The 26,551-nt window shown below is 46.5% G+C and overlaps 1 protein-coding gene across 2 annotated transcripts in view; it reads right to left on the bottom strand.

Annotated features, from left to right (window-relative positions):
- The window catches only part of DDX47 (DEAD-box helicase 47), a 502,328-nt gene that overhangs the window by 100,430 nt on the left and 375,347 nt on the right, over positions 1-26,551 (bottom strand). For both annotated transcript variants that reach the window (XM_040359586.1, XM_040359587.1), the window contains one exon: positions 22,775-22,845. In XM_040359586.1, coding sequence (XP_040215520.1) covers positions 22,775-22,845 — 71 coding nt within the window. The remainder of the gene's footprint in view (positions 1-22,774; positions 22,846-26,551) is intronic.

Below are 26,551 nucleotides of genomic sequence, written 5' to 3'. Positions count from 1 at the left end.
GTTTGCTATATTCGTTCCCACCGCCACTTCCGGGTACGATGCTGGCGGTGGGCGTTCCTAATTGATGGACAGGCATCCGACCGACGCATCCATCGCATCACGAGATGCCGAAAGAAGCCAAACGTCGGTGCGCATGCGCCGTATAGAGCCGCACCGACGTTCGGCTTCTTTCGGCATCTCGTGATGCGATGGATGCGTCGGTCGGATGCCTGTCCATCAATTAGGAACGCCCACCGCCAGCATCGTACCCGGAAGTGGCGGTGGGAACGAATATAGCAAACGCTACGTACGGAGGTATTTTTTCAATAAAACCAGCCGATTCTAATTGTAATTAATGTAGCAAATGCAATGTCAAAAGTTTATTTTTAGGGGAACCACCGCTTGAATGATGATGTATCGTGGGTTGGAAGCTGGTGTTTGTTTTACTTTGACAACAAGCTTTGATAAAACTGACCTGGCGGCTTAGTAGTAGTATGATGTGTATAATAGCCCGTGTGCTCTCTGTCTTGTTTTATGGTTCTTCAATTTTTTAACAATATAAACAGTGCAAATACCGTACGTCTTCTGAAACAGAGGCTCTTAGGGCCTAATCCTCAGCCAGGCGGCGTAACTTAACTTTCAGCAGTTAAGTTACACTGACTTAAAATTTCTACCTAAGTGCCTGATCCACAAAGCACTTACCTAGAAATTTCAGGCCGTGTAACTTAAGTGCCGCCGTCGCAAGGCGGTCCTCCTCTCCGGGGGGCGTTTAAAATTTAAATGAGGCGCGCTCCCGCGCCGGCCGTACTGCGCATGCGTGTGACGTAATTTTCCCGACGTGCAGCGCGCGAACGTAATTGACGCCGGGCGGCTTTGTGGATTGCGACGGGACACTAAAGTTGCGACGGGTGAAAAAAAATATACGCGCCGGGAAAACAAATAGTTATAAAAAAAAAATGACAGCGTCGCTCAGCATGCATTCCTGAGAGGGAGAACTCCATGCCAATTTTCAAAGAAAAAACCGGCATGGGTTCCCCCCCCAGGAGCATACCAGGCCCTTAGGTCTGGTATGGGTTGTAAGGAGACCCCCCCACGCCGAAAAATCGACGTTGGGGGTACCCATACAATCCATACCAGACCCGTATCCAAAGCACGCTACCCGGCCGGTCAGGAAGGGAGTGGGGACGAGCGAGCGCCCCCCCCTCCTGAGCCGTGCCAGGCCGCATGCCCTCAACATGGGGGGGTTGGGTGCTCTGGGGCAGGGGGGCGCACTGCGGGCCCCCCCACCCCAGAGCACCCTGTCCCCATGTTGATGAGGACAGGACCTCTTCCCGACAACCCTTGCCGTTGGTTGTCGGGGTCTGCGGGCGGGGGGCTTATCGGAATCTGGGAGTCCCCTCAAATAAGGGGGCCCCCAGATACCGGCCCCCCACCCTAAGTGAATGGATATGGGGTACATCGTACCCCTACCCATTCACCTGGAGGCAAAAAGTAAAAGTTATTAAACACACAACACAAGGGTTTTTAAAATAATTTATTATTCTGCTCCGGAGGCCCCCCTGTCTTCTTTATTAGCTCTAATACCAGGGGGGGCTTCTTCCGCTCTCCGGGGGTCTTCTCCGCTCTCCGGGGGGGCTTCTTCCGCTCTCCGGGGGTCTTCTCTCTCCGGGGGTCTTCTTCTATCTTCGGTGAAGATAGAAGAAGACCCCCGGAGAGAGAAGAAGACCCCCGGAGAGCCTACCCACGTGCACCCACCACGTGGGTACCTACCGGAGCATGATGGGACGGTGATGCCTATATAAATGGGATGCAAGGCGCGCTTCCATCATTGCAGTGTCAAGAGGCGACGAGTCAACATCGGAAGAGGGGAGAAGAAGAACCTGACGTCACAAAAGACCGCGCTGGCTGCCTGTTACTAATTGAGCTAACACACAAAGATAGCAGGCAGCCAGCGCTGAAGAAGAAGGCACCAGACAGCTGCAGAAGAACCGGGGTTCGCCGAGTCAACAGCGGAGAGCGGCGAAGATAGAAGACCCCCGGAGAGAGAAGAAGACCCCCGGAGAGCGGAGAGGCCCCCCCCGGAGAGCGGAGAGGCCCCCCCCCGGAGAGCGGAAGAAGAAGCCCCCCCCGGAGAGTGGAAGAAGAAGCCCCCCCCGGAGAGTGGAAGAAGAAGCCCCCCCTGGTATTAGAGCTAATAAAGAAGACAGGGGGGGCCTCCGGAGCAGAATAATAAATTATTTTAAAAACCCTTGTGTTGTGTGTTTAATAACTTTAACTTTTTGCCTCCAGGTGAATGGATAGGGGTACGATGTACCCCATATCCATTCACTTAGGGTGGGGGGCCGGTATCTGGGGGCCCCCTTATTAAAGGGGACTCCCAGATTCCGATAAGCCCCCGCCCGCATACCCCGACAACCAACGGCAAGGGTTGTCGGGAAGAGGTCCTGTCCTCATCAACATGGGGACAGGGTGCTCTGGGGTGGGGGGGCCCGCAGTGCGCCCCCGTCCCAGAGCACCCAACCCCCCCATGTTGAGGGCATGCGGCCTGGCACGGCTCACGAGGGGGGGGGGGGCGCTCGCTCGTCCCCACTCCCATTCCTGGCCGGACGGGTAGCGTGCTTTGGATACGGGTCTGGTATGGATTGTAGGGGGACCCCCTATGTCGATTTTTCGGCGGAGGGGGGGGGGTCTCCTTACAACCCATACCAGACCTAAGGGCCTGGTATGCTCCTGGGGGGGAACCCATGCCGGTTTGGATTTTACAAATTGCCGTGGAGTTCTCCCTCGGGAATGCATACCAAATGCCGTCGCTTGAATGTGCTTTTACATGGTGTTACTAACTTTAGACCATGTAAAAGCAGCTCTAGTTTTACACTTGGCAAACTAAAACTTACGGCGAAAAAACGAAGCAGAAAAGCTTTGTGGATCGCCCTAAGTGCTAATTTGCATACCAGAAGAGGCATTTCGACTCGAAATGCCCCCAGTGGCGGATACGGTACTGCATCCTAAGATCCGGCAGTGTAAGTCCCTTACAGATGTCGGATCTTCTGCCTAACTTTGGAAAACTGCTTCTGAGGATCAGTTCCAAAGTTAGAACCAGAGATACGACGGCTTAAGAAGAATGGGGAGAACTGTGTGTACATTTTTTTTCAAAATCGACGATCTATTTTTGTTTATAGCGCAAAAAATAAAAAACGCAAAGGTGATCAACTACCACCAAAAGAAAGCTCTATTTGTGGGAAAAAAAGTATGCCAATTTTGTTTGGGAGCCAAGTCGCACAATCGTGCAATTGTCAGTTAAAGCGACACAGTCCCGAATCGCAAAAACTGGCCAGGTCCTTTACCTGCATTTTGGTCCGGGTCTTAAGTGGTTAATAAAAAGCAGTAATTTTCGGCCTAGTGTATCTTTAATTTTCGGTATCGGCACCAAAACACCCATTCGATGCACCCCTACTAACTATATGCCTATACTGAAGAAGGTTAAAGAACAACTCAATTTTAGATATAAACCCCTCTCATGGCTAGGGAGAATAAATGCTATGAAAAAAAATATCCTGACAAAATATATACAGTATATTCCAAATGATCCCAATAAGAGCCCTACAGGAATACTTTGCGAAATTATGAGCTATAGTGTTAAAATACATATGGAGGCACAAGCACCCTAGAATTTCATATGCAACACTTGTGAAGGGGAAAAAATATAGGGGGACTAGCAGCACCGGATTTTAAGAAATATTATCAGGTAATTATTTCATGGATAGCAGAATGGACACACAATAAGGAGGGGAAAGGCTGGGTGGATATTTAACTGGCTCAAAGTAAAGTAGATTTAGGGAAGATGGTGTGGATTCCACGACAATAACACAAACTAGCGAGCAGCACAAATTCATTAACTAAAAATACTTTGGGATTGATTAGAATGTACCACTGGCAATACAATGCACCTTTAATTTCTTTGTTAGACACACATTATTTTAAACCTGGGAAAGATTATATATACTTTACCAGATGGGCAAGAAAAGAGGAAATATTATTACAAGATGTGATGAAAGGAAATAGATTATACCCACTGAATTTACACAGAAATAGGGGGCTTAAACCATTAGATAGATGGAGATACATACAAATACAGCACTCTACACAACCACTTCCCTAACCACTGCGGGGAAAAAGGAAATATGAGGTTAATAGAGAAATTATTCTGTGTTTAGAGCAGAGTATATCTAAAATATCCAAAATATTGATAGAGGAAACAGAACCCGAAATACCCACCCTATTTGGGAAAATGGGAAGAGGAAATGGGCGCCTTGCGTCCAGTGATCTTAAGACAACAGAAATGTGCTATAAATTATTAGCAAGGTGGTATGTCACCCCGCAGAGAGCACAGTAGCTTAGTGTAGAGACCTCCCCAACCTGTTGGGGGGGATGTGGTGCCCTTGGGACCTTTGCGCACTTATGGTGGGAATGTGCGAAGATCCAGCCTTATTTGGAGAGAATTAGACTGAATTTGTTCCCCTGTTATTTGATCAATTCTGAGAGATCCATGGAAATGCTTGTTCCATGATACGAACAAAACAGTAGCTCAATATAAGAACACTTTAGTTCCCCATCTCTTGAATGCAGCCAAAAGCCTGATTCCGAGATTATGGAGAACTTCTAAAGCCCCTTCTATGAAGGAATGGGCAGTAAAGATAGATTGGTTGATATCAATAGAAAAACAATACATAGAATTGGGGACTCCATAGAAGTATAACACAACATATGGGGGAAGCGGTTAAAGTTTAAAAAAATCACTAGAATACATGATAACGATGGAGTCTTTGGGGAATTGGGGGACATGGGAGAGGACAGAGCTCTGGAAGAAAAGGCTTGAGTATATAATAGGATTTGTGACTGACCTAGCCTAGCAAGAGACGGAGTATGGGGAGAGAGAGAGATGGGGGGGTGGGGGTGGGTGTGGTTTATATATATTTAATTAAAAATTAAATTATATAGTAATGAAGCTAAAAGGTAGGGGACACCTATTGTGTAATGATGTTGTTTAACTTGTAAAATATAATATATACACACAGTGCCTTGCGAAAGTATTCGGCCCCCTTGAACTTTGTGACCTTTTACCACATTTCAGGCTTCAAACATAGATATAAAACAATTTTTTTTGAAGAATCAACAAGTGGGACACAATCATGAAGTGGAACAAAATGTATTGGATATTTCAAACTTTTTTTAACAAATAAAAAACTGAAAAATTGGGCGTGCAAAATTATTCAGCCCCTTTACTTTCAGTGCAGCAAACTCTCTCCAGAAGTTCAGTGAGGATCTCTGAATGATCCAATGTTGACCTAAATGACTAATGATGATAAATAGAATCCATCTGTGTGTAATCAAGTCTCCGTATAAATGCACCTGCACTGTGATAGTCTCAGATGTCCGTTTAAAGCGCAGAGAGCATCATGAAGAACAAGGAACACACCAGGCAGGTCCGAGATACTGTTGTAGAGAAGTTTAAAGCCGGATTTGGATACAAAAAGATTTCCCAAGCTTTAAACATCCCAAGGAGCACTGTGCAAGGGATAATATTGAAATGGGAGTATCAGACCACTGCAAATCTACGAAGACCTGGCCGTCCCTCTAAACTTTCAGCTCATACAAGGAGAAGACTGATCAGAGATGCAGCCAAGAGGCCCATGATTACACTGGATGAATTGCAGAGATCTACATACATACATATATATATAAATAAAAGAGAGAGAACGAACAATCTCGGTAAGAGCCTGGATCAAAAGCCTCTGCGACTGGGAGGCTAATACCAACTAGACATCCTCTGGCCCAGATTCCTCAGAAGCAGACTCTGTCCGGCCCTCCACAGAATCCTTAGCATTTAGTTCTTCCCCTTCATCAACGCATTCCTGCTCCAAGTTAGGATCAGGGGGGGGGGGGGGGATCTGTCACGCAAGATGGAGGCAATCATGCCAGCAATCCTGTGCTCTAACCCGGCTAGAGCTGAGGATAGATCATCCCTGGTGACAAAGGCTGAAGGTACAATACCAGACGGGCTCAGTGGAGCAGATTGCCTGGAAGCCTCTGGTCTTTAAGGGGATACAACACTAGGGTTTCGACTAGGCTCCTCAGGATCTACTGGTGACATAGATGAGCCCTTCCCAGTAGTGTTAGCCAGATTCCTTTTTTTTTTTTTAAGACATTGAAAGCCACAAAAAGGTAGTACCTGAAGTGAACTTGCTTCAGGGCCTGCTCTGTGTCCCACAGCTGTCCCCCTGGAAGCGCCGCATGTCAGCCACTTTCTGTTTAAATAAAATGGCTATGCACTGGGACACATGGATACTGCAGGCCTACGTGCACCATGGAGAACCCGCATGCACCATGACGAACCAACATGCGCAATGACGAACCCCTGTGCGTGGACTCATCCATAAGAATGGCAGCGGTGTCTAGCACAGATTGTTACAATACATGGGTCACCCCACAATAAATAATAAGGGGGTTTCACTTACTGGTTCAGGTGCAGGGCAACCTCAGAAACTAAGAGCCCAATCTTCACCAATCACAAAGGGTTCCGTCACTTGAGGACTTTCAAGGACTGAGTACCCTTTCATGTTTTAGGGTCCACTCCTTTTGACCTGTACAGCACCCTGCAGGAATGCCTTAGCTCTGTAGTGTCCAGGACACCACTACGCAGGGTCCAGTGCCAAAAGGTCATGTTACAGGCAAAACCTTGCATAATCCTTGTAAGGCTTCTTTGCAAGGCTCGGATACCATCTATTTAAGCATATAAGCTTTTCTCAAATGAATCCAATCGGTCAATCCCTTGATTTAGCCAAGAACCAGTTTTGGGACTCAAGACCTGGAGCTCGAGAGAGTTCAAACAAACGTGCCCACCCACCTTGCAGACACTGATAAAAAGACAAAAACGGAAGTACTTCATATACGGGAGGGGGTTTGTTGTTTAAAGGAATGGACTTTCTAGGCACCAATGGTTAACACAGAATACATTTTTTTATTGATACAATCCCAGACATATGGGCGATTGAACCAACATAGCAGTACAGATAAAAAATTACATTAAAAACAGCAATAATCACAGCAATTCTATGATACTAAAACAATGAGGATAGAATTCCCCAAAACCAATAGAGGTCCACTATGGACAGCAACGTGGGTTGATGACCAACGTAATTGTTAGTAGATGTATTTATGCATGAGCTCTACATGTTCTCTACATGTTCCGCAGTTGAGTGCTTCTTCAGGAGCTAAAGATTAGAAGGTGAAAAGCTCCCATAGACACCAATGGAGGGGAAGAAGGTGGACATATTGTAGAGGTCAAAGCCAAAAAGTGATAATAAAAATACTACACCTACCATCCACGGTAGTGGATAGGATTAATTTTGATTTAAATTTTTAAATGCGGCAAGACGAGCTGGATCAGGAAGTAGATGATGGTGACTGCGCTGTGTGAGGAAGGGTAAAGAGCAGATGCACAAGGAAGTGAGTAGCAAAAACCCACCACTGAGTAATCGCTAGAGCCAGTGAGGGTGGGAGGTCTGTGAGTCAGTAATGGTGAGCATAAATTAAATATTAATCATACACTATAATTAAATTAAATGATGAACATCACAAACATGAGAAGCATGTAAAACCAAACAGCTTAGTTAATGTGAATAGTGCCAAAAAGTTCAAATATAACACAATCCAGATGAGGTCCCAGAAGAGGGAAGATGTGGGACCGTAATAGGTAAAGAAGTCAAATAACAGCTCAGTTGATGTGATTGGTGCCAATAGTGTTATATTTGAACTATTTGGCACCAAACACTATTGGCACCAGTCACATCAACTAAGCTGTTATTTGACTTCTTTAGCTATTACGGTCCCACATCTTCCGTCTTCTGGGACCTCATCTGGATTGTGTTATATTTGAACTTTTTGGCACTATTCACATTAACTAAGCTGTTTGGTTTTACATGCTTCTCATGTTTGTGATGTTCATCATTTAATTTAATTAGTGTATGATTAATATTTAATTTATGCTCACCATTACTGACTCACAGACCTCCCACCCTCACTGGCTCTAGCGATTACTCAGTGGTGGGTTTTTGCTACTCACTTCCTTGTGCATCTGCTCTTTACCCTTCCTCACACAGTGCAGTCACCATCATCTATTTCATTCACACATTTCTGGCCAGGACCGGTTCCAGGTAACTGCAGAAGTGCCCCCCCCCATAGTATTTAGCACCGATAGCGCGAGAGCCCTTCCAATTTATTGGATCAGGAAGTAGATTGTCCAAGATTGTACCATAATACAAATTCAAATAAAACAGACGTTGTTTGGAAAAAAACTTCTGTTTTATTTGAATTTGTATTATGGTACCAAGATACTTTGTATACCCTATATTGCCACTTACATATGTTTTTTGCTGGTGGTTGATGTAATATGATTAACGTTTTCCTGCTACTCAGGTATACTGTACACACTGATTTAGCATGCATATGACCCTGGTTGCCCCGGGGTTACTGGGGATTGGCGCGGTCCTTGGGGTCCACTGCAGGTCCTGTATGGCCGGTTAACCACAGCTTGGTCCTCAGGCTGTGGATTACATGGGGTTAAGTGGAGCGCTTCCCTGATTAGGTGTAGCATTGATGGCTTTGCCATTGAGGTGTGCACCGATCAGGGGACACGCCCCTCCTGTTGCCATTGGCGGAGCGTGCGTCTCCACTCCCCCCCTCCCTGATGAGCCCGCCCTGGCTTGTGTAAGCCTGTTGTGAGCGTCATATGACGCTCGCAGGGCTTTGGAGCAGCGCGATTGGCCCACGGGGATGCCGGCCGGGTCACATGATGCGGAAGTCCCATCCGCACATGTGACTGGAGGCATACATATAAAATGAGACAGCCAGCCCAAACATTTAGAGGCTACCTCCCTATCACCAATGGCGGTTTTTATAGCATGACGGCGCTGACCTGGTAAGGTTTAAATGGGCTCTCTTTTACTCTCTCTACACTCTGACTCTAGTAGTTTCATAATTGGGCAGTAATATTGATGTTAATACACGCCTATGTGTTTATTTTTACCAGATATCCTCTCATTTCATCGCAGCCTCTGGGACTGTCTAACTCTTATATGTAAGGATTCTCTCCCTACTCTTATGGGACTGTTTGCCCTCCTCTTCACTTGTGCAGGTTACATCTGCAACCTTATACTAGCTTACAAATCTGACTAGTCCCTTTCTCTGCTGCGGTACCTATTTGGGTATGTACTGTTCCTATCATGGTACTCATTGATTATTAGTTTCTCCTTTACCGTGTGTGGTGAAGAATTTCCCCCCTTTTTTTGATACTTCATTAGTCCTGTTTTATTGGCCCCAATAGATCGATCCACGTCAATTACCTATGATGCTTGGACAATCTACTTCCTGATCCAGCTCGTCTTGCCGCATTTAAAAAATTTAAATCAAAATTAATCCTCTCCACTACCGTGGATGGTAGGTGTAGTATTTTTATTATCACTTTTTGGCTTTGACCTCTACAATATGTCCACCTTCTTCCCCTCCATTGGTGTCTATGGGAGCTTTTCACCTTCTATCTCCTGTACTCATTGCTACCGCTATTTTCTCCTTTACTATATGGCATCTCGAGCAACCTGGAACACTTTCACATTGGTGGTCTGGGTGTCCCGCATGGATCCATCTGCCTTATTAGCACTTAAGATTATGTGGTATGTCCCTACAGTTCCTGCATGTGGTCCCTCTTCGTGCTGTCCCCTTGGTGGCGCTGTGGCAACCCTGGTCATTGATGCATGCTTAGTTTTGATATGGTGCGTTTCGGCACATGTGATACAATTTGTTGTTATCTATCAAATGTTCACTAACACAGTATATTGTAAAACCAATAATAGCTTACTATTCTTTCTTTCTTAGAAAATCTATAGCTCCTGAAGAAGCACTCAACTGCGAAACATGTAGAGCTCATGCATAAATACATCTACTAACAATTACGTTGGTCATCAACCCACGTTGCTGTCCGTAATGGACCTCTATTGGTTTTGGGGAATTCTATCCTCATTGTTTTAGTATCATAGAATTGCTGTGATTATTGCTGTTTTTAATGTAATTTTTTACCTGTACTGCAATGTTGGTTCAATCGCCCATATGTCTGGGATTGTATCAATAACATTTTTTATTCTGTGTTAACCATTGGTGCCTAGAAAGTAAATTCCTTTAACCAGTTCCGGACCGCCTCATGTACATATACGTCAGCAGAATGGCACGGACAGGCACATCAACGTACCTGTACGTGCTCTGCTTGACGTGGGTCGGGGGTCCAATCGGGACCCCCCCCGGTACTTGCGGCGGTCCGGTAAGCTTTAGGAGCGATCCGGGATGAGGGGGCGGCGGTTCGTTTTTGTCCGCCCCCTCCGGATCGCTCCCCAGCCAATCCGCCTCCTCCCCCGCCCTCCTCCGCCTGCATTGTAAACACAGGCAGAGGAGGAAGTGATGTCACCGCTCCTCCCGCCGGTATATTCGTCCGGCGGAGGAGCGGAGACATCACACAGTGAGTACACAAGCACTACACTGACACCTGTACACATAGGCATACAATTCCCCCCCCGGTCACCCCCCCCCCCCCATGTCACTAAATAGCATTGATCATTTACTGATCACTGCATTTAGTGTCAGTGTGACAGGCAGTTAGTGTCAGGCAGTTAGTGTTAGGTCCAGGATAGCCCCCTACCCCCCCAATAAAGGTTTTAACCCCTTGATCACCCCCTAGTTAACCCTTTCACCCCCCTTTTGCCAGCGTCACTAAGCAATCGTTTTTCTGATCGCTGTATTAGTGTCGCTCGTGCCACTAGGTAGCTAGTTTTTTTTGTGAGGTTCGCCGCCATGTTTTTATAGCGTTAGAAAATTTATGGGGGTACCCAACGCTATAAAAACATGGCGGCGAACCTCAAAAAATAACTAGCTACCTAGTGGCACGAGCGACACTAATACAGCGATCAGAAAAACGATCGCTTAGTGACGCTTTTTTTTTAGGTTCGCCGCCATGTTTTTATAGCGTTAGGTACCCCCATAAATTTTTATAGCGTTAGGTACCCCCATAAATTTTCTAACGCTATAAAAACATGGCGGCAAACCTAAAAAAAAAACTAGCTACCTAGTGGCACGAGCGACACTAATACAGCGATCAGAAAAACGATCGCTTAGTGACGCTGGCAAAAGGGGGGTGAAAGGGTTAACTAGGGGGTGATCTAGGGGTTAAAACCTTTATTGGGGGGGGTAGGGGGCTACCCTGGACCTAACACTTTTAACCCCTTGATCACCCCCTAGTTAACCCTTTCGCCAGCGAAACTAAGCAATCGTTTTTCTGATCGCTGTATTAGTGTCGCTCGTGCCGCTAGGTAGCTAGTTATTTTTTGAGGTTCGCCCGCCAGGTTTTTATAGCGTTAAGTACCCCCATACATTTTCTAATAAAGTTTTTAACCCCTGATTGCCCCTAGAGTTAACCCTTTCACCCCCCTATTGCCAGCGTCACTAAGCGATCGTTTTTCTGATCGCTGTATTAGTGCCGCTAGGTAGCTAGTTATTTTTTTAAAAGGTTCGCCCGCTAGGTTTTTATAGCGTTAGGTACCCCCATACATTTTCTAATAAAGGTTTTAACCCCTGATTGCCCCTAGAGTTAACCCTTTCACCCCCCTATTGCCAGCGTCACTAAGCGATCATTTTTCTGATCGCTGTATTAGTGTCGCTGGTGCCGCTAGGTAGCTAGTTAGTGCCAGTAACGCTTACACCGACGCGCAAAGCATACTCCCCCCATATGTGGAATTACACCCCAAAATACATTCTGCTGCTTCTCCTGAGTACGGGGATACCACATGTGAGACTTTTGGGAGCCTAGCCACGTACGGGACCCCAAAAACCAATCACCGCGATCAGGCTTTCTAAGAGTGTAAATTTTTGATTTCACTCCTCGCTACCTATCACAGTTTCGAAGGCCATAAAATGCCAAAATAGCACAAAAATCCCCCAAATTACCCCATTTTGGAAAGTAGACACCCCAAGCTATTTTCTGAGAGGGATGTCGAGTCCATGGAATATTTTATATTTTGACACAAGTTGCGGGAATATGATAAACTGATTTTTTTTGCACAAAGTTGTCACTAAATGATATATTGCTCACACATGCCATGGTTATATGTGGAATTGCACCCCAAAATACATTCTGCTGCTTCTCCTGAGTACGGGGATACCACATGTGTGGGACTTTTTGGGAGTCTAGCCACGTACGGGACCCCGAAATCCAAGCACCGCCTTCAGCATTTCTAAGGGCGCAAATGTTTGATTTCACTCCTCACTACCTATCACAGTTTCGAAGGCCATAAAATGCCAAAATAGCACAAAACCCCAAATGACCCCATTTTGGAAAGTAGACACCCCAAGCTATTTGCTGAGAGGCATGTCGAGTCCATGGAATATTTTATATTTTGACACAAGTTGCGGGAATATGACAAACTGATTTTGCACTGATTTTGCACCCGCAAATCGAGGCCCCGGTCTCGGCCTACACCTCTCTGCGATCATCAGCGCTGCTGGCGGACATGGAGGTAAGCCGCGACGCCTCCCCCCCTCCTTCTCCATACACATCACTACCCCAGCAATCAGGGGATAACACCACGGAACGGATAGCTCAGGCTGTGGCTGCATTATTGACCCCCATGATTGCGGCGTCAGTGGAGAAGGCCGTAAACACCGGGATGGCGCAAATAAAGGCCCAGCTGGGGGAACACGGCACAAGGCTGAATGAACTTGAGCACCGCCTCTCCAATGCTGAAGAGGAGCTCTATCAGGCCCAGGCCATAGAACATGCCCAGGACAAAACGAACCAATACGTCTTACAGAAGTTAGGCGATTTGGAGAATTGGTCCAGGAGAAGTAATCTGCGTTTCGTGGGAGTACCGGAGTCACTTCAGGCATCCGCACTCTCTGACTTCTGTGCCCTGCGCGTCCCAGAAGCACTAGGCCTTTCAGGCCCCTGCACGGTAGAAAGGGCCCACCGCATGGGGGTTTTCAACTCAGACCATAAGTCACCGCGGCCAATTATTGCCAAATATCTCAACTATGCGGACAAGTCCCTTATACTGCAATCATTTAGGCAATCCCGTCAACTCCAAATTGATGGCATAAAAGTTTTGGTCCTTGCTGACTACTCGATTGAGGTGTCAAAGAAAAGAAAAGCATTTCAGCAGGTCTGCACGGAACTTTTTAAACAGCAAATAAAATTTTCCTTGGCCTTCCCAGCGATTCTCCGCCTTAAGGCACCAAATGGTGACCAACTGACCTTCCAGGATCCTTCCGAAGCAGAAGCTTTTCTACGGTCGCGTCATGCAAACCCGCACCCCCAGACACCTTCTAATTTAAATTGTTTTTATTCTTTTCACATAGAAAAAATCTTTACAATTTTTTTTTTCAAATCAGCATCTGATATATGGTTCATAGATTTTTCATACATAAATACATATACTTTAACATATACATAGTACATACAAACAAATATTTGTGTGGGTACACAGCTAGATCCATCCTTATAATCCTAGGTCTCTAATGGGACTTATATTATACCTTAACACCTTTTCATTTCCTATTCTACCTCTCTTGTTATTACAGGGGGGAGGAGGGGGGAAGAGGGGAGGGATGGGGGATGGGAAAGGGGGAGAGGACCGGGGCGGGATAGGACCATCCGGGTGCCTTCATATAGTCGGCACCAGGTCGTCGTCCCCCCCCACATTTAACCCGTCACCTTGTGTATACACCCATGTGTCTTATCAAAAACAGACACCTTCTAAAGCCCCTCCACTCAACCGTCCCTTGGACCAAAGGAGCCTGCGAAAGGACTCTCCCAAGCGATTCAGGGCCTCGGTTCTGGACTCCGCCCGGTTCATCACGAAATGAGCTGCTTGCAATTTAATCTTCCTCCTACTTGCTTCCCCTCCTCGGGGACCCACGATGCATTGCCAAGGCTTATTCAGGGCCCGACACGTTGTGGACTCCTTCTACCCCCTTGGCCCCTACGCAATGATGGTCCTCTATCACTCAGCAACAGGTCCAGGTAGACTTATGTACCATTATAGGCATCTGTTTTCTTCATGCTTACATTTGCTGTTTACCTGATGTTAGTGTTTTATTGTTCTATGTGTCTATGCTTAGATTACATTATTTGCTTTAAATTTACGCTTGTTCTCTTTATTGTGCCCCCCCCCCCCAGGCTTTTACTATTATGTTTTGTTGTTCAGTGTAATCCGCCTCCTGGTCTCACTGTACGCAACCTTTACACCTTTCCCCGGTTTCACGTTTGAACTGCCTGCCGCTTGACACCTTGCACCTTGCTCCGGGCTCCCGGGTCTCATGCTGTCAGGGTCGTGACATGGGGGCTGGCTCGTACAGTGACTCCATGCGGAAAAAAGCGAAGTTCTCGCAATTGTTTTTGTTCTTTTTGTTGCAGGTTCCCCCCCCTGCCCCCCTTCGCACCCCTTGTTCCCTCCCGTCCTCCATGCACCCATGTACCCCTACTCTGTACACCACCAACCCTCCGTGACGAATGCGGCTTCTCACCCCTTGCTTCGGCGACCTCCCTTAATTTTAACCTACGCGGTGCTTTCTCTATAACTACTGCTCAAACCCCTTTCACAGACCCCGTAACATGAAAATAATCTCCTGGAATGTGAAGGGTCCCCTAATAAGAGAATGAAGGCCCTTTAGACATCTAAAGAGACTTAAAACAGACATTGCACTATTGCAGGAGACCCATCTGTCAGCGTCTGACTTCCCACGCATGCAAAAGCTCTGGGTAGGCACGGTCCTAGGCTCAGAGGCCATAGGCCGGAAGACAGGTGTTCTCCTGCCGATTCACAAAAACCTCCCCTGCTCAGTCCTCGCGGTTAACTCAGACACCCAAGGTAGACTTTTATCGGCGCATGTTAAAATAGGCTCCAAGGAACTGGTTATCTCAAATGTTTATGCCCTTAACAGCCCCGGTAAATCCTTTTACAGTGAACTCTCTGCTTGGCTCCTTCAAAACACCCACCTCCCCCATCTGATTGGAGGTGATTTCAACGACACCTTGCACCAGATTGATGACAGGTCCTCCCCTAAACGCCCTAGACCCTGACCAGACCCTTGTCACCCCTCACTTTTCGCGTCCACTATGGACTCCCTCCACCTTCGTGACCTCTGTCGCTTGACGCACCCCGCTGACAGGGAATTCACTTTCTACTCTAACCCCCATGACGTTTTCACCAGAATAGATTATCTTTTCGGTTCAGACGACTTAATCCCTATGATATCGGCCACTGACATCCTTGATATTGCCGTCTCCGACCATGCCCCAATCTCAGTTTCACTTGACAATCTTGACCTTCCCCCCCACCCTAAGATCTGGCGTTTTCCCTCCTATCTCCACAACCATGCTGATTTTCAACAATTCATGGAGAAAGCATGGCTAGAATACTCCTCGGCGAATGCTCCTCACGTGGATGACCCAAACCTCTTCTGGGACGCCGGCAAGGCATTCCTCAGAGGTCGGATCATATCATATGCTACCTCCTTTAGAAGGAACACCTTATCTAAGTACAAATTGGCTAGTACCCGATTACATCAGGCACAAAGGGCTCTCTATTCTTCTGACTCTCCAAGGAACAGGGACGAATGGCACGCTGCCAAGAGATCTTTTGATACCTAGGCAGACACTCTAGAATCAGTTAAAAAAGCAAATTTAGATGCCACCCTCCACAAATTTGGGAATAAATCGGGCAAATTGCTCGCTAGACTCTGTAAAGGCTCCTTCAAACCCACCCATATCGCGTCTCTGAGGGACCCCAGCGGCACCATTAACACTACACCGCCGACGATAAACGAGTCGATGCTCCGATACTACTCGGCCCTCTACGCTCCAGACCCCATTGACAAACAGACGCCAAACACCTTCCTAAAAAATTTAGCAATTCCCAAAATCACCCCCTCCCAATTAGAAGCCCTCAATGCTCCCATCTCTCTCACTGAGATTTCGGACACCATTTGCAAACTTACCCCCTCTAAGGCCCCGGGACCCGATGGTTCCACGGGGGAATTCTACAAGACCCTACAAAATTTATTGGAACCTACCCTCCACAAAGTATACTGCGGCCTGTGGTCCGGCGGCCCCGACCTCCCCTCGGGAAACCAGGCCATTATCAAACTGCTATTCAAAAAGCGAAAAGACCCCCAAGAGCCTGGTTCATATAGACCGATTTCCTTACTGAACCTGGATGTCAAAATCCTGTCCAAAATCGTTGCCAATAGGCTTTCTGACATTATTCCCTCTCTCAGTCATCCAGCACAATCAGGCTTTGTGAAAGGCAGAGCGGCCACCCTGAACATTCATAAAGTAATGCTGGCTCTGGAGCACGCTAAACACCACCCTGAAGGTGACTTTGCCATCATTACTTTAGACGCGGAGAAAGCCTTCGATAATGTCAGCTTCGATTGGCTCTCTCTATCCATGGCAAAAATGGGCTTCTCCAGCCCCTTCTGCCGCCTTATTAACGCCATGTACACTTCCCCCTCGGCAAAATTGGTAGCTGCGGGCCTCCTCGGAGGAATTCCGACTCCACAAGGGGACTCGCCAGGGCTGCCCTCTCGCCTCGCTCCTTTTTAACATAGCCTTAGAACCCCTATCCAGACACCTTACCCAAGTAGCCCCTCTTCATGGAATACAAGCTGGTGCCCACGAACTGCACTCCTCTCTCTTTGTGGACGACGTCCTTATCTTTTCGGCAAACCCCTCCTCCGATATGCTCACAATCAAGAAAATCTTTGATATATTCCGCACCTGCTCGGGTCTCCGAATTAACTATAGCAAAAGTGAAATTCTCCCCCTGGGTTCTCTGCCTGTCCCCCCTTGGACACGACATTCCATCTTCTCTGTTGCTAAATCCCATATTACGTACCTCAACATCAAAATCGGTAAACTGCCCTCCTCCCTTTACCACCTGAACTACCCCCCTTTGATTTAAAAAATTTCTCAGGAATTGGTGAACTGGTTGGATCTGCCCCTCTCGCTCCTGGGAAGATGTCACCTGGTAAAAATGGTTAGTTTTGCCAGATTGTTATACCCAATGCAAACTATCCCTCTGCTCCTTCGCCATAAAGACGTCAAAATCATCGAATCGGCTATTTCCAAATTTATATGGCAAGGCAAGAGACCCTGCATAGCCTTAAAAAAGTTGTTTCTTCCCAGACGCGAAGGTGGTGTTAGTCTCCCGAATGTCAGAATGTATAATTTAGCATGTTTGTTGAGAATCGGTCTAGACTGTATATCGCAATCCTCACGATATTCAAATTACTCCCTCGAATCTGCTATGACTCACCCTTTCTCCCTGGTGGCTCTCCTCCACTGCAAGTGGAAATCAATCACCCCCATACTTCAGCATAATGTATTGCTTAGGCACACAGTCATCGCCTGGAGGGAAAGCAGAAAAAGCCTCGGGCTCTCCCCATTCATGTCACGGCATCTACCGATCCAAGGCAACCCCAGCTTCCCCACGGGTCTGGAACACAAACCGTTCAAAGTCTGGCAGGAAAAGGGGCTCACACATTTCACCTCTCTATGTGATACTACAACCGGACGTCCTCTAACCTTCGCAGCTGTAGCCAAACTTTTTACTCTACCCCATTCCCATGCTTTTCACTTCTGGCAATGTGTAAATTATCTCCGAGCTACCTGCATTGAATCCTGCAAACGCTTTTCCCCCAACTTTACTGATCAACTACTCTCGGAGGGCTCATACAAGGTCTCAGACATTTACAAACCCATGCTCCTCAAGACCTCCCCCTCTCTGGCATCCTCATCAGTAGCCAACTGGGGAAAGGACATCCCGGACGACAACCTGGTACACAAATTGCTGCAAGGCTTCAATAAGGTCCACGACTAACTCCAAACGAAATCTGGAAGGAAACCCAATTGAAGATACTTCACCAGGCACACATTCCTTTCCTTCGCTCCACCCAGGAGTCAAGTAGCGCTGAGTGCCCCCTATGCCACCATCCTAGACCTTCCCTGACACACCGCTTCTGGGCATGCTCCTTCATCTCTACATTTTGGGACCAGGTGCTAGCCTACATCTTTGAAATCACCCTGCTGAAACTGCCAAAGGACCCGTTCCTCCTCATTTTTGGATACTGGGATCCTCTACTGCTCCAATGGTCACGACAGGATGGCTCATCCGCCTCAGTCTCTACAACCCCCTTGCATGCTTCCAAAGACTGGTCTTTACCCTGTCTCCTTGTCGCACGACGGGCCATTTTGAGAAATTGGACCTCCTCTCATCCCCCCTCCATTACCCAGATTAAACAAGACATCCTTCTCCTCCTCTACAAAGAACGAGCCACCACGGATTTCCATCGGGACACTGCAAAAGCTTGTTTTCTTTCCATCTGGCAACCCTTCATGCACTTGAACTTGTCCCAAGAAGACTTGGCTACTTTTGAACAATACTCCTTCTCGTACTCTAAATCCTTTCCAACCGCATTCTCGGGAGAGGATGCCTCCCCAGACACCCCTTCTACCGCCCCTGGTTGACTCTCTCTTTGGTCGCCTTGATGTCGCTCCCCCCCCTCGTACAAGGACTGCTGACTTTCGGTGCTCCCCCCCTTCTTCCACTTTTGGTTTTATACTTCTTTCCTTTTTTTATAGTTGTCGGTATCTGTATGCTATGTTTAGTTAATTCTCCCTGCAAATACAGACCCCCTTAAATTTGTTCGGATCCTTCCAGTTCTTACCGCTGCACTGACAATAGCCACTACTCACCTTCCATAGATTCCAGTGTTCGATAGACTACACTCTAATATGGCTATTTGATTATTTACTCTGTAAATGGCGTGTGGTAACTTGTGAAATTACCTTTTGTCGTTCGCCATGCTGACTTATGGTTTATGTATTTCTTTTAAAAAAAATTCAATAAACAATTTTTTAAAAAAAAAAAAAAAAAAACAATTGAACCAAAAAAAAAAAAAATTAAATAAAATGTTGCCAGCAGGTTCGCACCAGCGGCAGTAAATAATAGCCAGTAACTAAAATGGCAGCCAGTTCACTTCCGAAAAAAAGGAGTTTGAAATTTCGGCCGGAAGTTCCAGTAGTCAGGGAATTACCAGTAGTCAAAATGGCCGATGTGGTGCTTCCTGTTGTACGAAGCAGATGATAGGATAACAAGTAGCACAGGGAGGTATAAAAAGACTGACGAGCACCAATGAGGCAGCTTCCTGACGACGCATTAAGTTGCGAAATGCATAGAGGCTGCGGGACCATTGCCAGCTCGTCATGTCCAGTCTAAGTATAACGAGGCTGGGAACGCAGGCGACAAAGTGAGGCATCACACGTGCGGACCAGGACATACTCGTACATTTGTATACTCCTGTAAAAAAGGGAAAAAACGGCGCTAATCTAGAAACAAAGTGAGCAGCTACACAAGCAATATGACAAAAATTGAAATAGAAACAGTGAAAAAATATGCAGCGCTAATAAAACTCTTAAAGATATAAAAGTGAAAAACATGCGTCAATGTGATAGGATCACAGTAGCCTGTGAATGAGTGTCCATTTGAAATGAAAAACACAAAAAAACAAAAAGTCCATCAATAGGGGGTGTATGGCCACATCCTCATCATAGGAAAGACTTTCTGCACGATAAAAACAGGAGTAGATGTTATACTCTTACCGGATAACGTGGATCTGCTTGTCAGCGACAACAGATCATAAAAGCATGGAAGGACTCCACTCGAATCTGCTCGGCTGGACGATGGCCCAATGGTAGACTCACCACGGGATATCCCGATGGATGGCTGTAAGCCTAGACTGGAACCTCACCGTGGGTGTACTTGCTCCAAATCAGATTCGTAGACAGGAACAGAAGGTCAGCTTGTTTCAAGCGACAAACGATGATGTAAACAGTGGTGTCCACTGATGGAAGGTGCACACAAACATGGAGTATGAAAAACGGATAACGTGGATCTGCTTGTCAGCGACAACAGATCATAAAAGCATGGAAGGACTCCACTCGACTCCACTCCATCTGATGCCCCAGTTGAAGTCCACTTGGACGAAACGCGTCGGGCTTGCTATACCTGCACCCCATATTGCTTTTACTCATTTTTATACTGAAGTGATCACTTTTATGTAATTTGGTTTTATTACAATAAAACCTATCCTCTTTTATCTGCACCATCCGGAGCATTGTTTTTTTCTTTCTCCTGCATGACCTGCTTGGATACAAAGTTGGCACAGGGCACTGTATTTGTATTTATTGCACATTATTTGTTGATTGTTTGCACATTAATTAATAATCATAGACACATGTACATACTTTTTGTTTTTTGAGTAACAAGTTCACAGGATCAGTCGTGGTAAAATGTTTATATAAGTTAGCACAATACACTTCACAAATACACAAAGATGGCATATAACCCAGTAAGGAATAATAGCCTAACTCTGATGTATGATAAAGAAATGCAGATTTTGCAGGGGAGGGGTTTGGGGTTTAGATCCCAAATCCCTCCGTAAAGAGTACCTGTCACTGTCTATTACTGTCCCAAGGGATGTTTACATTCCTGGTGACAGCAATAAAAGTAAGCAGAATTTTTTTTAAAGTAACAGTGTAAAAATAACAAAAAATATATATTTTTCAAAGCGCACCCTACACCGCATGCTCGCGCACCAAAGAAAATGTATTTGTAAGTTGCGCCTGCAAACGTAAACAGTGTTCAAATCACACGTGAGGTATTGCCGCGATCGTTAGAGCAAGAGCAATAATTCTAGCAAAAGACCTTCTCTGTAACTCTAAACTGGTAACCGTTAAAAAAAAATAATAAACTTTGCATTTAGAGATTTTTAAGTACCGTACTTTGGTGCCATTCCATGAGTGCGTGCAATTTCAAAGCGCAACATGTTAGGTATCCATTTACTTAGTGTAACATCATCTTTCACAATACAAAATTGGGCTAACTTTACTTATTTCCTATTTTTATTCAAAAATGTGTGACAAATACCGTTTGACATAAAATATTGTAACGACCACCATGTTATTCTCTAGGGTCTCTGCTAAAACATGTATATAATGTTTGGGAGTTCTAAGAATGTAGCAAAAAATACTGGTTTTAACTTGTAAACAAGTGTCAGAAATGTGTGTAGGTGAAGGGAACCGCTGACAATCCAATTCATTAAGTTTGCTGCACCTGAAAAACCCTGAATTACCAGGAATGAAATGTGATTGATAGCGTAAAGGTGTGCTGATTCTATGTAAAGGGTGGGAAAAACCCACAGTGATATAAAATATATTGCAGAATAACGTTTTCCAACGTGGACACAATGGGTAAATTGGAAACAAGTGTGTGGTCTAAATTGACCTGTAACAAATATATATATATCAGCAGTCTCTCTTGGGTTCCAAAAAGTCTATGTGAAATCAAATTTAGCAGAGTGAATGGGCTGAATTGAAAATACATCCAATTATCTTGCGAGTCCCAAATCAAACAGATGCCAAGGTGTGTTGACCCTTTAATATTTAGACACCACCGTGTGCAAAATAAAAAAATAGCTGCTTACTAGACCCACATTGGTCACAAGCGTGTGTGCTGTTCCACAGCTTAGGGATGCATTCCTCTGTCTAGCGAATTTCAGAGATTCACATTAGACAACAGCTCCCAGAAGACCCGGGTGGATGAGTAAGCATGGACGCTCATCTGCGGGTGTAAAAATTGGATTCCCCTATACCTTCCTTGAAGCGCTCAAGTGGATCCCTGGTTAACATCTTATGATAAATGATAAAAAAAAAACTGGGAGGAAGACTAAGGGCCCTTTCCCACATACGGATCCTGTGAGGATCCGTACCTTTCTTATCCGCTTGCTCAGTGGGGATCGCTCCGTGGATCCCCGCTGAGCCGGCAGATGACAGGGCGGTCCCTGCACACTGTGCAGGGACCGCCCTTGTCAGATCTCTGCTCTCCTCTATGGGGGGATCGGATGAACACGGACCATCTGTCTGTGTTTACCTGATCCGATCCGCAGACGGATGGAAAAATAGGATTTTCCTCCATCTGCAGAATCAGACCAGAGAGGGGACCGATGAGATCGGGTGTCAGCGGATGTTCATCCGCTGTCACCTGCTATCCCATAGGGATACATGTATGTCCGTATTTCATCCGAAAATGGATGGATGAAATACGGACATACTGTCCGTACCTGTGAAAGGGCCCTAACAGTGCATAACGTTTTGATAAAAAAATCTATTTAAAAAGCACCTAAAAAATGTTACATCAAAAAACTGCAGTGAGGACCATGCTCTCTGATGTAACAACTGGCTCCTTCCAACACATTTCCCCTAAGCAGATGTCAACTGGGATCTCCCATTGTGTCCACATTGGGCAACATTATTGTGCAATATATTTTATATTACTGTGGGTTTTCCCCATCCTTTACATAGAAACAGCACACCTTTACACCATCAATCAAGTGTCAGAAATAGGCTTGGTCTTAAAGTGGTTAAAGAAAAATTAACCTCGACTTTGGCTTTAACAGGGGATTTCCCTTAACTTATAGCTTTAAGAATCAACAGAAGGTAGTTTCAGACAGACATTTAAAAAAAAAAAATCGGAGTGATAGTAACCATTCCATCACTATCCAAAACTTGAAAAAATGGCTTTAGATATACTTTTAATAAATATGTGTCATTGTATTTATAGCTGCAATGATTAAAACTTACTGTGTTACAAAAGTAATTGCTTTTCCTGATCTTCCAGCACGTGCAGTCCTTCCCACTCTGTGTATATAATCCTGTGAAAGAAACAAACAGTATGAGAGTTCTAACAATATAAACTTTCCCATCACTGCTGTCACCTTCTATTTACCATGACAAACTAAATAAATAGATTAAAAATCAACTATGCATCACTATACATCTCATATATAAATTAATGAAAAAATAGGATTTTTGTACTCACCGTAAAATCCATTTCTCTGAGTTGGACGGACACAGCAGCCTTTGACCTTATATCCGCTTCCTTCAGGAGAGTTAGGCAGAAAAAAAGCACTTTAAGTGTTAACAACACTTTACTCAGTGCAGCTCCTCCCAGGGGGCGTGGTTCCCCGGGTATAACACACACCCTGCCTCAGCAGCTCCAGTTCGTAACAAGCAGTACAAACAAAGGAGGGGTGGATGCTGTGTCCGTCCATGAACTCAGAGAAATGGATTTTACGGTGAGTACAAAAATCCTATTTTCTCTTTCGTTCATGGATGGACACAGCAGCCTTTGACCTTAGGGACGTCCCCAAGCAGTGTCAAAAATTTCGAGGGGTGGGAAAACAACACAGCAAACCAAGCTTCACCCCAAACAAAACCGGAGTTACTCAACGGAGGAACTCCAACCTTAAACTGCCGCCTGTAACACCTTGCGGCACTGAAGGAGGCATCCGAAGATGCACTCACATCCACCTTGTAAAACTTTGAAAAAGTGTGGACTGACGACCAGGTCGCTGCCTTACACACCTGTAGCACAGAGGCTTGATGACGAAAAGCCCAAGAGGCACCGATCGCCCTGGTTGAATGCACCGTAACCTGAAAGGGAGGCGCCCGCCCCTTTAGGGCATAGGCCTGAAGCACAACCTGTCTGATCCACCTAGAAATGGTGGCCGACGAGACCGCCAGACCCTTCTTAGGACCATTCACCGACACGAACAGTGAGTCCGACTTCCGGAACGGAGCTGTAGCAGATAAGTACACCTGCAGGGCCCGAACCACATCCAGGGTATGTAAAGTGGCCTCCGGGTATTTCGGCCGAGGACATAAGGACGGTAACACAATGTCCTCAATGTGAAAAGCCGAAACAAAATTCGGAAGGAATGACGGCTGCGGCCGCAGCACCACCTTATCCTCATGGATGACCAAGTATGGAGCCTTGCAGGACAAGGCCGCCAGTTCAGACACCCGTCTGATCAAGGTAATTGCTACCAGAAAAACCACCTTCTGTGACAGAGTCAACAAGGGGATCTTCCGAATGTCCTCAAAGGGAGCGTCTTGAAGCACAGAGAGGACTAAATTCAAGTCCCATGGAGGCAGCACAGGAGGGGCCACATGCCGGACCCCTTGCACAAACGTACGCACCAAGGAGAGCGCTGCCAAGGGTCGCTGAAAGTAAACAGCTAGAGCCGAAATCTGACTCTTAACCGTACTTAAGGCGAGAGCCTGGTCCACCCCCCCCGCTGTAAAAACAGCAGAATCCGGGACACCACGTATGCACAGGGGTGCCATTTCTTTTTTTTTCAAAATGTTTTATTTGTAAACAGAAGAAATTGCCCGTCCCGGGCCATAGCAATTACAGACAATATGACATCGACAACACAGTCAACACAGGCATTAAAAAGGCATCAAGAGAAATAATAGCATAGCAGGGCATCGCACTCGCTTTTATCATTGACGTTTCCCCACTGGGACCATGCCCCTCCTAGATGGCAGAAGAGACACAGCTCGAGGGTCAATACGGCTTTCTCTTAGATAATAAGTAGCGGCCTTGATAGATCTCCAGCTGCCCTTGTCATTTAGTAGGTGCAGTAGTATGGATGTGTATGTGGAACAGGACCGTAGGTCCGAGAGGTCCAGTCCCCCTTCCTAATTTTTGCGTTTTCCGTAAGGAGGTGTAGGAAAGCTAGAATATGAAAGGTAAGAAAAGAAAGAGAGAAGAAGTAGGGGGGGGGATAAAGACGGGGGGGGGGGCTACGCAGGCAGGGACGCCCGAGAGTGTCCCTAGGGGGCCCAGTGTACCCACTGGGTTGTATAGGATCAGGGAATCAGTGGGTGAATCTCATACAGTCGGACCGAAGTCAGTCTGCATCTCTGAGGGACTGTCCTTCCTCTGAATACTTAAACATATTCCAGAGTTGCCATGTTTTGGTGTATGCTTCCTGTCGTTGTTGGCCAGAGCGGACCAGGTCCTCCATGCGGCTGATCTCGTCTACCTTCCTGAGCCAGGTTGCCGTCGTCGGCGGGTGGGGGGATTTCCAGTGGAGGGGCACGCATTCCCTAGCCGCGTCCAGGAGGTGGCGGACAATCGATTTTTTATAGGCTCCAGCCGGCCAATCCGTCACATGGAGCAGAAAGTACGCCGGGTCATCCGGCACCATTCTCTCTGTAAATTTCTGGACAATGCGGCGTACCCCTTCCCAGAACCCCCTGACCCGGGGACAAGACCAGAAAATATTAAGGATTGTACCTCTGTCCTGTTTGCATCTCCAGTAAGTGGCGTCAGAGGTAGGGAAGATTTTGTTCAGTAGATCAGGGGTTTTATACCAGCGCATGAGGATCTTATAATTCGTCTCCTGCGTTTTGGAACAAATTGATGACTTGTGCGTAAATCGCAATATGTTTTGCCTTTTGGGTGGAGAGAATTGAGTGTTTAGGTCTTTTTCCCATTTAGCAAGGGCCGGGATCTGGTGTCCGTCAGGGGGGGTGTTCAACAAGGAGTACATTAGGGAAAGTGCACGGGGTAGTGTTCCAGTCTCCGTGCAGAGTTCCTCCAGAGTCGTAAGAGGGGTCTGTGGGTCTGCATGGGGGGGGGGGGAGGAAGGCTACCTAGGAAGTGGCTCAGTTGGTTCGCTCTTAGGAAGTCGAGTCTAAACACCCCGTTGGGGTCTGCTAGCTCCGCCGCCGTTTTCCACCTCCCGTTCGTGCAAAAATGTGATACCTGGAAAAACCCCGCTTTGCTAAGGTCTAGAAACCTACGGTCCCGAAGTCCAGGGTCAAATTTGGGGTGTCCGATAACCGGGCAGAGGGGGGAATCCTGACTGGATAGGGAGAATTGTGTGAATAATCGCGCGCAGATATTAGCCGTGTTCCCCATCAGTGGGTGTTTCGCGAACCGCGTGGGCAGGTCTTTCAGGCACCAGGGGGCCCCTCGAGGTGGTATGTCAGATTGTTCCTGTTCTACCCGAACCCAGAGTTTGGAGTTACCGTGGCGGCACCAGTCTAGGAGGCGTACCAATTGTGTGGCTTGGTAATACTTCCGCACATCCGGGAGAGCTAATCCCCCGTTGAGCTTCGGTAGGGAGAGTATATTTCTCTGTATACGAGGCCTCTTCCCCGCCCACAAGAACCGAGTAAATGCCGAATGCACTAGTTTAAAGTAACTTCCCGGGATAAAGACCGGGAGTGCCTGTAGAAGGTATAGGAATTTGGAGAGCACCGTCATTTTGAGGATGTTGCAGCGTCCTACCCACGAGTGGAGGCCTCCTGTCCATTGGAGAAGTCGTTTTTGGACCTCCCTCAATAGGGGGGGGGGGGAATTAAACCTGTATACCTGGGAGAAGGAGGGGGGTATGAACGTTCCCAAGTATTTTAGCGCCACTTCCGTCCAGCTAAAAACGGAAGTTATCTTTAAGGTGCGACATTAGTTCCCGTGGGATTCCCACCCCCATGGCTTCAGACTTGGTCAAGTTTATCTTTAAGTTAGACAGACGACCGTAGATATCAAATTCTCTCAGCAAGTTC

This window comes from Rana temporaria, chromosome 7 (assembly GCF_905171775.1).
Source record: "Rana temporaria chromosome 7, aRanTem1.1, whole genome shotgun sequence".
Classification (NCBI taxonomy): domain Eukaryota; kingdom Metazoa; phylum Chordata; class Amphibia; order Anura; family Ranidae; genus Rana; species Rana temporaria.
The sequence above is the reverse complement of the archived record's forward strand: the minus strand, read 5'-3'. Positions and strand labels throughout refer to the sequence as shown.